General features: G+C 36.3%; 1 protein-coding gene across 1 annotated transcript in view; it reads left to right on the top strand.

The window, feature by feature from the left end:
- Positions 1 to 14576, top strand: part of CACNA2D3 (calcium channel, voltage-dependent, alpha 2/delta subunit 3) — a 476027-nt gene that overhangs the window by 143737 nt on the left and 317714 nt on the right. Inside the window, exon 4 of the mRNA XM_010572633.1 lies at positions 1653 to 1712. Coding sequence (XP_010570935.1) covers positions 1653 to 1712 — 60 coding nt within the window. The remainder of the gene's footprint in view (positions 1 to 1652; positions 1713 to 14576) is intronic.

Below are 14576 nucleotides of genomic sequence, written 5' to 3'. Positions count from 1 at the left end.
TAAGACCAGCTGCCTTTACATGGGACAAGATTTTTAAAGGTGGAAACAGCCAAGTGACAGGGCTGTACGCACAGCACGGGGCTCTGGGAAGGTGGACTTCATTTGCTCGCCCGCGCTCTTCCATATCAACCTACGCATCAATGGAGTTTCCAGTTTTTAATCAAATTTTTGAGATCTGTAACCCTGCACTAAGAAAAAAGTATGAAAAACCTCCTCACTGGGGTCTGCAGGGAAGATGCAGAAGTCCAGCAGAGGACTGGGGATTTAGCGAGGCTTGTGCTCACCCGCGGGTGAGCCACGCGATGACAGAGATGTGAACGGGAAGGCTGTGACATGCTGCTGCTCTGCGGACCTCAGTCAACACAAATGCTCCCCGTAACCAGTGTGGCTCTGCTTTAATCTGTCAGGTTTTGTTGAACCACTTATTCTGAACTGGCAACCAGAAATATTTTTCTGGTTCAGTTTCCATTATAGTTCAAATTGTATAGCAATCTATATGAGTTCCAATTCCATTTTGATTTATATTTAAAGACATGATAAAAGTGCATACAGTTCTGAAAAGGGAAGCAAATGTGTGCACGGCTGTCCACTCTGTGTACCATTAATGAGAGCCTGTAGCTCATTTGCTTCATGATAGAAAATACTTGAAAATATACGTGTGCCAGTGTCTAATAGATCAAAGAAAATAGAAGTATTATAATGACTGTTTAGTGACAGGTCATTCTTTGATTAATTTTGGGTTGTACATATATGAATATTAAGGTAGATTAAATAAAAACTAGGAGTTACTTCCATAGTTAAAATATTCAGAACTGTAAAGAACCCTGAATAAAATCTTAGAAAGGATATAATGTCTTTTCACAAGAGAATGTCTGCAGCAAACCCCTATATGACTTAAATTTTTCAAGTAGCCGTGTTTTAGTGCACCCTCTTTTTTTTCCCTTCAGATGATAGTGGTAAGGAACAATAACTACTACAGGGAATTCTGGATATTATCAAGAGGAAAAAAATACTACTGAATTGCTGTCATTCAGTAAATATTACTTCTGTAATTGCAGAAAAATCTTGCTGTGATTATGCGCCATGTTAAGGTAGTATGTAAAACACTTCAAATCTGCTAAGTACAAAAACCTGGTCTCTGTTTTTCTAATATTTTATATTTGATGTGTTATTTAGAAATTCCTTTTTATTTCAGTTGCTTGATTGCAAGTGCATTATTAGGAAATACCTCCTATTTTAATTTGAAGAAGGATTTGAAAAGGGCTCCTATGTGCAAAATGGGGTTCAGTGTGAAAGCAACTTTATTTTGTGTTCTTTCAAAAATCACTATTGGAATGAGAGCTGCAGGGTGCTGAGCACTAGTGGAAAAAATTACCTTCTTTCCCTTTATTTATTAGTAGTTGAGCTGTTTTGAGAGTTTTATACCACCAATCATGGATGCTGAGGGTTTAAAAAACTTGGTCTTTTTTTTTTTAATCTGGATCATTTATTTCTATTCTATGAAGTATTATAGGAAATACCATGTGGTGACAATGAATTACACAATTCTCAAACAATCTCTGTTGTTATACTGGAAGGAACACTTGGATTTAAAGATGTTATCTGTTATTTCAAAAATACACCTTTTTTTTTTTTTCCTTTCTTTTCTTCAGCGTCTTGTTGAAGCTGCAGAAGATGCTTACCTGAAACATGAGTTTGATGCTGACTTACAGGTAATTAATAATTATTTTCTTAAATATTTATCATCAGAGTATACTATAACAGTTTATACAATAGCTTGCATGAAGAACTGCTGTAGGAAGCCAAACATGTGAGTAATAAAGGATGCTGATTGCAGAAAATGGAATTAATGAAGGCTGGCTCAGTATTTTGACAGGTTACGCATTTAGTGTTTGTGTGTTGGGAGACCAAGCAGGTGGATTTTAGTCTTTTAGAGATCTCATTTAAATTCCCTGCATGTCTGCTTAGGTCAAGATTTTTAAACACAGTAATTAGCAGCATGTTTCATCGTTGCAGTGTACTGGCAAGGAATTGTTCTATAGAGAGTTGAATTTGCAGATGGGGTGGGACCCACAGGGATGGGATTAGTATGACCTTGATTTGTGCAAATGGTTTGTGTTTGGATCTGTGTCTAGAGCAGACACCATTTTTTCTCTTACCTGGAAGCCCTTAGAGCCATACCGTTATTGTCTCAAAATGTTGCCTTTAGGAATAACATGGGAGGGAGAAGCACTGTGGCAGCTCACAGTTAAAAATGTTTAAAAGAAAAACCTTTGCTTAAATAAGACACATAATTAAAAAAACAGGTTGATTTAGAGACCAAGTAATCTAACCTAAAATGGAAGGTTTAACAGAAAGTGTTACTCGGTGCTTAAATGAGTAAATACCTCCTTACTTGTAATGAATTCCTATATCCTTGGTTTCTTAAATGCCATGTTAAGTGGAGTTTTGTTTACTTTGTCTCTACCTAGATTTAATTTTAAAACTTTTTGTGAATATTTGCCATATGCCCATTTAAATATTGAGCTGAAGCATTAAGGGAAACAGAGACTTTTTCTGTAGACTTTTTCCCATGCATGTATCTAAGAAGTACACAGATCTGTAAATTCTATTTTCAGTTTTTACCATGGTTACTTTCAGTAATCACAAACCATTTTATTTTAAAGAAAATATAACACAAATTACTGATTTCTGCACAAAGGAAAAAAGAGAGTGAGCTTTTCAGAGCTAAGGATAAGAAATTGAGTTTAGAAGGCTGTGATACCGAGATCTGTCAGCCCATGTTGGAGTAAGGATAAAACGAGTGCACTGAAAGTGATAATTCATATTATTGTTGTATTTAATGAATGCTTGGTTCTGTATTCAAATGCTTTAGAGTTCTTTTACATTCCAGCTTTGCAGAGGTGTGCTGTATTTTATTTTTTTGAACTTTAAGCCTTGGAGAAATAGGAACTATTGTCTGAATAAATCAGAAACGCGCTTTATAGAAGATCGTTTTAGAGTTCTACAGTAAGTACTTCTTCACTGCAGGACAGTTCTCACTTTGAGTAAGTCCTTCATTTGCTGAGGCTTTGAAGATATTAACACTTTCAGGAAGCCAGTTAAAAGCCATTTGTGTCAGCAGCATTAACAGGACAATCAAATCTTTGTGTAGAGCTCTGTTTATTACTGTCACGGTCCATTAAAGCTAATCAATTGTTAATCTTGGTTTCAGTGACCCCTTTGCAACCCTTGCTGGGTGATTGTTGTTCTTTATCAAAAATCTCATAATACCATCTGCTCAATATAAAATAATGGCCAGAATGATTTGATAGTGTACATTCAAGGGGAGGAGGACAGAAGGCTTATATAATACACAGTGTATATAATATTGCTATCAAAGAGGAATTTTTTGGCATTTGTATTGCCTTGGCTGACATGTGGAAGACAGGATTAAATGCTTTGAATTAGTGGTATGTGGTACAGCAGCAGTCTGCGCTCTTTGTGCTCAGATATTCTGGAAATTCAGAAAGCACATAAAGAAAGTGCTTTTGTGCTTTTTATTGGTCCAACATCACCTTCTATGTCTTGAGGACAGTATAGGTAATATTGTGTCAGTACATAAAAATGATATAAGGGAGAAATAAAATTATATTAATATTTTTATTGACTGTGAAAAACACCAACTTAAAGAAAATAATAACTGGAAGAGTTCGTCTTTTAGACTGCTGGTATTCTCTTCAGCAATGCTGAAACTATATTATTTGGTTAGGCTAGACCTGATCCCTTCTGGGCATTTTTCTTAGTAACATTATTAGTTTTGTCCTTAGCTATTCTATAGGTATTCTAATCAATATACTGTAATGCTGTATAATGGTCTGAGCACTTGACTATCTACCCCTGGACTGAAGCTATTGGCACCACCAACAAAAACCTTGTAGTTACAAACATAAATAAAATTCCCAGTGAATTGAAAGAAATAAATCAAAATGGGTGATATGATGTTTAACTCATCGACATCATATATTGCATATTTGAGTAATGGCCAAACTAAGAATCGGTAAGAGCTGATGTGAAAGATTTACCCTGCGGTACTTGGGCTTTGGGAGATTCTTTTTTCTGTTGGGAATGTGAACCAAGACCTGCAGTTTTAGCAAGTTATGAGAAAATAACTTTTAAAATGTTACTAATACTTGAACTTTTAACCTAATCCAAGGTTTTCTGACCTGGTGGGTATGGTTTCAAGTTATTCTGTGTTATTAAAGACCCTTTTCAAGTTGTTGCTAGGTGGAATTACTATCTTTAATCATGCCTAATAAAGTATTTGGGGATATAAGATAAACTACCATTTGTGTTGCTACAGCAAGGTGCCTTGTCACAATATTTCCGTAGGCTTGAAGAATCACTCATCTTGCTTTATATGGGACACTGTCTCTGTGCTTGCCCCTGTTTAAAATGAAGTAATTCTGCCTGATTTTGTGGCTTTAACATAATAAAACAACAACATGGGGGCCAACTGCCAAGCACAGACCCAGCAAGAGTATTGGATGTTACGGGTTTTGAAGTGATTCCACAACCATTTTTAGTTCTGTTGACTTAATTGTTTGCCAGAGAAAAATTTTTAGAGAAAGATAAATATCTTCTGTTAGGAGGTGATCTATTAAAAAAGAAATTTCTAATAATTTGTAGTTATTGCTGTTAACTAAAATTTGGCCTCCTGATCATTTGCTTCCTTTGTGCTTGGGTATGTGTTTCCTAAGATGTGAACTGCCTTGTTATGATTCACAGAAACACCGTGGTGCGGTTTGTGTTCAGACCCCTGGAAGAGGCTCTGAAGTGGAAAAGTCTTCCCCGGAGCTGTCACATACCTAAGAATTTGTTGCATATGCAGCTGAAAAAACCACATGGGTTTAGAGGCTGTCTCCTCCCACCGCATTTCCTCAAACCACTAGAAACTGGACAGATTTCATTGTGTTAAAATACACCAATGTGATATCCAGCTGCTCTTCTTAGGCAGTTACTAGCGAGGTGGTAAAGCACGCTTCAACTGCAGTCATGCGGTCTATGTTGGCACCTAAGTCCTCTACAGTATCCTGCTATTGATGTGATTGTATCTGAGCTCTTAGGATAGAAATGCATGGAGTATTGTTACCATCTGAACAGAGGGAGGATAAGATCTCTATCACAGTGTTGTATTATTTCTGGTTTTCAATAATCTCAGGAGGTGGATGCTCAGCAGTGGAACTGGTGCTGGAGTTCTCAGTGGAGCAGTAAAAGTAACTTGGATTTTGCTTCTGACAAACTTTAAAAAAAAATATTAATTTTGGGATCAATAAAGATTTTAAATACTTGGTTGCTACCCAGTTTTCATACTTCTGACCCCAATGACAGGAGGAAGTCATACAAAATCTCGTTATGATTACTGGTTCATTTGCTGAATGGTTTCATTATACATACACATTTGCAGCATTGTTCTTTTATTTTCTATGTGTTAATTAAGTTCATTAGTTCACTTGCCTTACATTCCAGCTGTGTTTTCTCTGCGTGTGTGTGATGTGATAATAAAAAAGCAAGTTTTTTTTTTTTTAATAGAATCAAAGCTACTGCATAGTTGATGTCACCTGAATTACTAGATGTTTTCTTTTTGGATTGTTGTAGTTTCACTTTCTATATAAGATAAGAGAGGTTCAAGTGCCAATACTTTACAATGGTTAACCTTATTTCAGTTTTATGTCAGAAGACTAGAAGAGGATTAATCAAGTATTTTTTAGGAAAGGATTACTTTCTTTTAAGAACACTCTTGAAGTTAATTTAGTGGGATAAAAAAGGAATAATGGTATGAGGCTGCTTTTCATTATTCATTTTTTTAGATCTAGAACATATGGCTGAGTCTTAAGGAAGAGGTTTTCAAAACTATACCAGAATTAGGTACCTGTCTGCCAGATTTTGCTGGCTGTTAACTCCTAATTGCATTTTGTGTCCTTGAAAATCTGATTCTTACTCTTAGAGTATATATGTGGGCTATAGGAAAAATCTTGCGAAATCAGCAGACAGATAGTTAAGGATTTTCCAGTGGTTTACACAGGTGAATGATGTACTTTTTGTACACATACTTAATGATTTTTAAAAGTCTACAAAAGGTGAGACTTCAAAGGTTTAGAAGAAAGCACAAATAGCAAAAGAGGGCTGGGGAGCAGAATTAGTCCAGTTCATAAGCTCTACAGCTTCTGGGTCTAATCCTGCTACTTTTAATATTACTAGATTGTTTATCGCTGTCTTTCAAGGGCGGCTACCTGACTTTTAGTAACTTTGAAATTCAACTGCTAGTTATAGAGCTTAAATATAGACATAAATGTGTAACTTAAATTGCTGCTACTTTTTTAGAAATTCTGACCTAAATGTTTATTTAGTATAATGATACCATGCAAAAATTTATAATGATGGATTATTAAATGCTTAGGTATTTAATTAAAATTTAATCAAATAGGTGGTAATTATATTGATATCAGTAACTGGAAAATACAAGGACAGAAGATAATTGAGAATAGCTATTCTACATAATCTTATTAAACTCCTATTATAACACGTGCATTACTTTCATTTTAGTATTTCAGAGAAGTCTGTTTGCATATTTATTATCCTCACTAATTTTGAATGAGGTGCATGATAACTAGATTTACAGTCTATTGGTATTAATATTTTTCTGGCTGTTAGAATGTCCCCAAGACTGAAGTCGGCTCTTGAAGTGTCCTGAACATCCACAACAGAAAGGGAAGTCTGTTGGACTTCAAGCACTCAGAACCAGTGATTGAAATGACTTTTTGAAAAGTGCATTTAAAATAGCAGTGGAGCATCTGAAGTTTGATGTGCTTCATGGATTATTTATCCAAGCTGCTTGCCTTCTAAATCAGAAATCAATATTTCTAAACTCCAAGCCAGGAAACCTAATATGAGATCTGCCAGCCTAAATTCCTTTTTAGACTTTCTTTCAAATATTTTGCAGACCAAAGTGCTCTCAGCTATATTTGGATGGGATATGGGCAGTGTACCTGTAGCTTGTAAGAAGGCAGGAGGAAGAGATCCTTAACTAGCACCAGTCTAAACTGTTACCTTTTCATGGCCCTGTGCAACTCTTGCAGAAGTAGCTACAAACACTGGAAACATTACAGCTTATTCAGCTGTAAAATCTGCCTCTGGAACTCTTTGCTGAGGTGCCTCACACAGGACCTGCTCTCAGGGGGTTTGTCTTTGTGTTCCTCTAACACTTGTGATACTGTGGCAGGTTCTTCTACATGGGTATGTTCATCCAACTGAAGGCTTAATTTGGATACAGCTATGATGTAGAAATGCTGCCAGGACCTGCAGAAGCCCTGTTGTTACCCAGTTTTCTGAACAGTTTGAAGTCTTTGGTACTGATCAAAAGATAAGGGAGGTCAAGGAAAGACAGTAAGCATAGGATTCAGAATGTGGTTAAGAACTAACAGCAACAGCAAAGGCCCAAGCTCTTAGGAATTACACTGCAGTTTGAGAGCTAAGAGGAAGGAAAAAGGGAATAGAAGCATGAGCATCTAGTGAGTTAGTGAACTACAAGGCACAACAGGACACATTTAAATGATAAAATAATCTGTTAGAGTCTTTATTTGGTTTTAGTTTTTCCTTTGTTATTTTTTTTTTCTTTCAGAAAATACTTGTGTGCTTCAGCTTTGCAGTTCTTAGTTTAGTATTATTCTTATTGATTTCTGTGAGCTCAAATTAAGGACTTCTCAACTGCTCTAATACCAGAGCTGAAACAAATTGATTTCCAGATTTTTAGCTCTAAGGATAAGCCCTTTCAGTGGAGACTACCTTAGCTTGTCAACTCTTTCCTATTTATTTGCTGAGGTTGGGAAGAGGAGAACCGAAATGACTATGGAATTATCAAGACATCAGTGAATTCAGATGCTACTGGTTAAGAATTCTCTAGAATTGATGCACAAGTAAGGTAACCTTCAGAGCAAGACTTTCACATCTCTCTTGCTCTGCATGAATGGCAGGGTTTAAGTATCAGAAAGAGAGCGTACAGAGAAAGAGGGGCCCTGCACCTTTTGGGTTATTTTAATCTCCAAACTTTTAACTGTTTTCTGGCTCTGTGGTAAGTGAACAGAAAAAGAGAACAAGGTTTCATGAAGCCAGAAGAAAAAAAGTCTAGTGATATTTTAGTTCATCTTCTAGTGATGAAGATGAACTTCTTTGTTAGTTTTTTCACCTTGGAGTTTTGTAGAATTTTTTTGAGGATCGAGGGAAATTTTTGATGTTTAAAGACAATTATGATCAGTGGATAATTTTCATTACTTTTCCCCCTTCTACACATGTATCTTTCTAAGAATTTCTAAGTTCTCTTACTACAAACAAATTAAATGTAAACTACCAGGACAATTTTATGTGTATTCCTAACTTCTGTTGACAAGGAATGAGTTTGATAGCTAAGCACAGAAATGCAGAGTTTAACTCACTGTCCCAGAAGCAGAGATGCAGGAGATGATTTTTTTTTTCAACAAATTTGTAATTTCTCTTCTGTAAAGAATTGTTCAGCATTTTGGTGCCATTCTGCCCTATATAAGGGAGCCATCAAAAAAGAATACTAATTCTCTACCTGTTTAGTTCAATAGCTGTTCTGTCTACGTGGGGCTTGACAGCAAAGGAACTGGCAACTATGGTCTGAATTTGCTATGGCAAATAATGTGCTCCACTTCTGAGAAAGTTTGGCAAGGAGTTCCGGAGACTAATTCTTCTGACTGCAGTTATAGGACTCATCCTTTTGGTGGTACCCTTAACAGGTTAGACTCATTAAACAACCACCAGAATAGTTTCCACGCAGTTCTGGATTTATTCCTGCCTGCCTTTCTTGCGATAGCAATCGCTATCTGAAGCATGTGAAGTGTATACTGAAGAACACACTATAAATTCAGTTTTACCCATCAAGTATGGACACAGTGCTTTTTGCCTGGTGAAATCTGTTGTAAATAATGACAGAAATCTGAAACCTAGAATTGTCAAAGAACCGTATGACTGAGCAGATTATTTTGTCTTCCTGAGATTTTTCCTCTTGTATTTATTTGTCCCTTTATTATGTTTGCTTGCTCCCAGAAATGAGAAGGAAATAGCTTTCTCATCCCATGAGAGTTTTCAAAATTTCAAGTTCTCTGATTAAACATTGAGATATCCTAAAGCTTTTCCTGAGCAAGAGAATCCTCCACTTCGGAACAACTCGTAATCAAATAGGTGGGGCTCTCAGTTAGGATATGAGAAGCCTGTTCAAGTTGCTTCTCTAGTGAATATTAAATTATTTACATGATGTGAAACAACTGCAGCAGAAGAGTTTGTGAAACACTCCGCTCAGAAAAGCCTGATGGATGGGTCAGTCATTTTGGATCTCAGAGGTCCTAGTCTGAGTTTCTGTTCTACTTGATTCAGAGGATGGATTTGAACTGCAGTATAAGTCTTTTCTCCTCTGGCACAATTCTGCAAAAAAAGAAATCTGTTTTCCAAAACTAAGAAGAATCACAGAGCAGGTCTAACAGCAATAACAAGATGGAACAGAAAGTATTTACATACATGTAATACATATATACAGTTTTTTGTTCCCATACTCAAATCATTAAGTATTTCCAGGTTGCTTTTTTATGCTCTTCATAAGCATCTTATAAGAATTAGAGACATGTTTGAAAGAAAGAAAAGGTGAGATTCTTGCATATTCACATAAATTCACAGGTTAAGGTTATAAGTAAAACAGAAGTTCTCATTAAAACAGTGGTAAAACTCGGTGTTTGCAACACAGAATTCTTTCTTTTATTGTTTTTGCAAGGCAGCTCTAACTTATTCCAATAGAACAGATAGAGGAATAAGGTAGTATTGTTCAGTTAATGGGATAATGATGTAGCAGAAGGAGCCAGTCAAATGAAAACAGATATGTTCACTTTCAAGCAGGAAAAAAAAAAAAAAGAAAAAAAAAGATATTATGAAATGAACTTTTAGCAGGAAATTAATAACAATACTTAATGTTGCAGGCTCAAAATTAGATTGAAATTTGTCATATAAGCTGGGAGCGGAAGCTTGCAAGAACTTCAACCGAGGCTTCAAAAAAATTTCCTCTTTCAAAATCCCTAGCATTCTTTCAAAAAATGCCCAAACCAGAATAGCTTTTGTCAATGTGGTTGCCTTTCCACAAGTCAAAATAACATTTGATCCACGTATGCCACAATTTATAATTGAGAAGTCAGTGACTTTCCTTGCATTTCAAAGCAGACTGTCATTGGGAAGGTGAGCACCTCCTGGATGCCAGGTCCACTGGTCTGGGCAGGGATGTAAGAGTAGGCAGAACAAGTTAAACAAAGCAAGGGGAAACCGAAGTTTGTGAAAGGAAGACTGTGGAGGATGCAGAAGAAAGCAGAAACAGTGCAGTAAAAGGTTAGGTGTCAGAAGACTGTGAAGTGCAGGAAAGAAGGCTGGAGGAGAAATAACTAAATAATGTGTAAAGGCAAAGCTGTTAAGTGTTAATATCTTTGTGTTTCAAGAGTACAGACAACAGTCTTTTTGCAAGTCTCTAAAACCATTATGTTTGCTTAAAGTGAAACTAAAATGGAGAAACCATATTCAGCTACTTGGGGGAAAAAAAAGGCAAACCCCTCTTTCTTGCATCCTCTTCTATGTCAGGTTAGGCAATCATATAAACAGTAAGAAACTGCCTGACGTAAACTTCATTATAAACCAAAAGAAATCTTCAGAGAGAGAATAAGAGTAGGTAACATTCAAATACCATTTAAAAATGTGTTTCAGAGAAGTTTGGCAAAGCAAGTATGCACAAGGAGTGAGGGAAGAATGCTGCATAGGAGATGAGGAAAAATATCACAATGTTATTGAAAAACATATGCTGGTTGAGATTGCCATAAACCTCAAAGAAACTCCTCTTATCATTGTCCGGGCAGACAGAGATGATGTGTTTAAAAACATGTCTCTAGTAGACGTTTATGGGACTATCAATTTCCAATTGTAACTAACCAAGAAAGCAGCTAAAGAACGAGAGAAAAGGAGAAGTGACCATGCAAGACGAAGTTAGAGTTGCCAATGCTTAATGTTTGGCATATTGGTGATAACAAAGAGGAATCTGGGATTAAAAATAACTTCATAGAGGGCAGCTGTTTGACTTGCTTGTTGAGACTTGCGGCCTAGAAATTAATGATCATCCCTCCCTCAGGAAAAAAAAAAAAAAGCACTTGACTTTCTGAAAACACTTTCTAATTAGCTTTGAACTTTCTGCTGCACAAAAGGTCAGCTACACAGTGGCTCGAACTCTGAGCGCTGTGCCTTTTCCCTGGCTAGCAGCAGCCCTACCCTCAGCAGCTTCACACTAGGAGTCAGATTTACTTGTACGCTCCTTTAGTCCTGTCAAGATCTCGGTGGATAGTTTAAGAAAACGACTCTCCTTGGTTTAAGCAATGCCAAAAGCAAGTGACAGTTCTGAGGATTTTGATCCTATCAAGATTCATTTTGAAAAATACTGCTTTGGCTTAGCTTTCCTTTATCCATGGATATTCAATATGTATCAGCACAAGGAGGAGGTGATGTACAGAGATGGTTGTTTTCTGATTTGTTGAGACTTCTACACTAAAGGTACACAGCACAGTCTATCATCAAAGCTCTGTGTCTGAGATGTGCTTTTTGCCAGAATCACATGCGTTCTGAACTGTCTGGAAAGTATATTTTAAAGAATCCATTTGAAACATCTATTTAATTCTATATGTACTTGTACATATTTTGTATCTACCTTTAGTTTCTGGTATGTTGAAAGGACGAGATGCTAAGGTGCTTAGAGGAGCAGGCAGTGCTGGAGTTAATGTTTTTATTTATAAGGCTCATTGGTCAATGATACTGAGCTCTCCTGCAGGAAAAAAAGATCCTTAATTCACTCTTGCAAAATTCAATGCCCTATTGTTCTCACTTTTCTGAAGTCACTGTTTATAACATTGCTCTCCTTTCCCCTCGGAGGAATAATATAATTTATTGGAGCAGTTCATTCATAGTCTATGTGATATCTATCTTTTGGGACAGAGATACCTTTTGCATGATGTACACACTGTTAGCTTCAAACTCTTCCTGTTTGCTTTATGTGAAAGGGTTTGTAATCAGGAATATTTATGCATCCTGGTACCCAATTGTGCTGTGCTTGCTGTTTTCTGCTCTTCGTAGAAAATTAAACTGTTTTTTCTTTTTGGCTCACACCTACCTGAAAAGCAAAAGATTTTAGAATATTACCCTATGGATTTATGATTACTAGGCAGATAGCCAGTAATAAGCAGTGATATCTGATACTACAGCCCAGACATTCTCTGCTTTTTTCCACCTTTTTCCTATTATCTTTAGGTTTAATAAACTATAAATAGGAGAAATAAATGGCAGACCATCTTTTCTCTTTTTGTGCTATTTTTTTTTGGAGGTGCTTGGTGATGAGATTAAGTTAAAGGTCATATATTCTTCTAACCTGGTATTTAGGAATAGGCAAATTATTGAAAAGAGTGGAAGTAATCTAGGTTTATTCATTTTTGTGGGAGAACAGCTTTTTTTTGCTACACAACAATCATTTTAAATGGAAATAACAGTATTATAGATAAAGATTTAATGAATATATATGAGAAAGGCAAAATAGAAGTCACTAAGCAGTTCATAGCTTTAGATGAGGTCACATTTCTGACTTGTGTGGTATGAAAGTGAGTAAATCTTAGATGATCATAGTGGAAATATTTCCAGGGTATTGTACATACTGCTTATTGTAGGAAAAAAGTTACTTTTTTGCGTTTGGCTTATAAGAAAGATATTGAGTGAAAACCAGCTATGTTTGTACCTTAACATTCAATTGCACGTATTTTTTCTTTGTTTCTGTATCTCACATAATTGCTGACTACAAAATTAAAATACCAAGCTCATTATTTCAATCCTGAGATACAACTTGCTTTAGACTTATGCTTTGTCTCTAATTGTAGTTTCTGTGTGTTGAGCTTCATTAACTTGAAACAGAAGGAGCCTCCACTTTTGTGTTGAAGTTAATTAAAGCTGGTAATGATTATTGTCTGAAAATTTTCTGGGTTCAAGTAGGTTATTTTGCCTCTGCCTCTATTTTCACGCATCATTTCATCAATCATGTGGTTGGCCGATTCATAATATACAGGATTTGTCTGAATTCAGTGAGCTATGGGGTTTTTTTATCATGAAAATACACTTGTTTATTTGTTTAATCGTTAGTTGAAAGCTCCTGCTTGTGAAATAGTCACTGGTGACTTTTAAACTCAGATTTTTGGAAAATTATTTGGAAAAATAAAAGCAACTATTTTTCCATGAATAATAGGTAATAGCACAAAACACAATAGATAGATCAATGTCAAGGGCCACAGTTAATGGCTTTCAGGTCTTTTTACATAAAATTTGAAAATTTCAAAATATGACAATTCCATGATGATGTGTAAAAACTTCAGACTTAGAAATACAGTCTTCTGAGCTGTGCTGTACATACTAATACGGTTTTGACCATGAGTGATAATATGAAGTAATTATGCATATTTATATGCACATATAGTTTAGTATTTATGTTTTAATAATTTTGTTCAAAGTTCTGCATTTCAACCTTATGTATATTGCCTGATGTGCACATCTTTATCACTGGTTTTGTAGGTCATACTGTGGGAGATGTTCTGCTTAAAAAAACCAACAAAAACAACCTCCTAGTGCAAGACCGTGTCTAAGATCAGGTGCCGGGGTATTGCAACAAAGTGCAATGGATAAATAGATAAACAGATGAAATAAAAGATAGAGGATGTACTTGCTTGTGGGAAAAGCTTGGAAAAAGTGATGGTATGTTCCTTCAAAAATCATAGAGGCCAAGTTTAAATAAGTGTTTTGTTTGTCGTTCATTTAAAAAAAAAAAAGGCAACATTACAATAACAGTAATTTGATTTAATGTTACATTTTACATTTGTATTTCAGATTTAAACTACCAGCTGTATAGCTAAAGCTTTCAGGCTATTCCATTTAAATGTAAAAAAAGGACTTGAAATCTTATTCTGTGTCCAGTTAGCTTTTTGAAATGAGGAGCATGTGTACAGAGAAATATTACTGTTGGATCCCAAAAGTGCCTATCAAAGATATTAGTGAAAGGTTTAATGGATATTCTGTGCCTGTGTGAAGCTCCTGCTGACAAAGTCAGCCCAAGAGCTTTCAGCATCATATGCAAACCAGAATTTTGCAGCAAAGAAGAGTCGAGCTGGGGGGTGTGTATCATGTTGGAAGGAACAGCAGAGGTTTTGGGTATAGGGCTGGTAAAGGCCAGCTGCTTGGCAGCAAGGCGAGGAGATCTGGTACAATTTGTAGGGCTTGCGGGAGCTTATGCTGGGTTTGTGATTTTTTGGAAAGGGTGTATGGAATTGTGATGAGGTAAAATCACCTGGACAGAGGTCACTTGAGGTTGTGAAAGGCTGTGGGAGGTCTTGGAGGCTCAAGGGTTTTCCAAGGCTTTCTCCCCAGCCCACCAGTAGACCTTGCTACCCTAACACAGTTCCAAACTGTTCTGC

The sequence above is a fragment of the Haliaeetus leucocephalus genome, unplaced genomic scaffold, assembly GCF_000737465.1.
Source record: "Haliaeetus leucocephalus isolate CR32 unplaced genomic scaffold, Haliaeetus_leucocephalus-4.0 Scaffold2, whole genome shotgun sequence".
NCBI lineage: Eukaryota > Metazoa > Chordata > Aves > Accipitriformes > Accipitridae > Haliaeetus > Haliaeetus leucocephalus.
The sequence above is the reverse complement of the archived record's forward strand: the minus strand, read 5'-3'. Positions and strand labels throughout refer to the sequence as shown.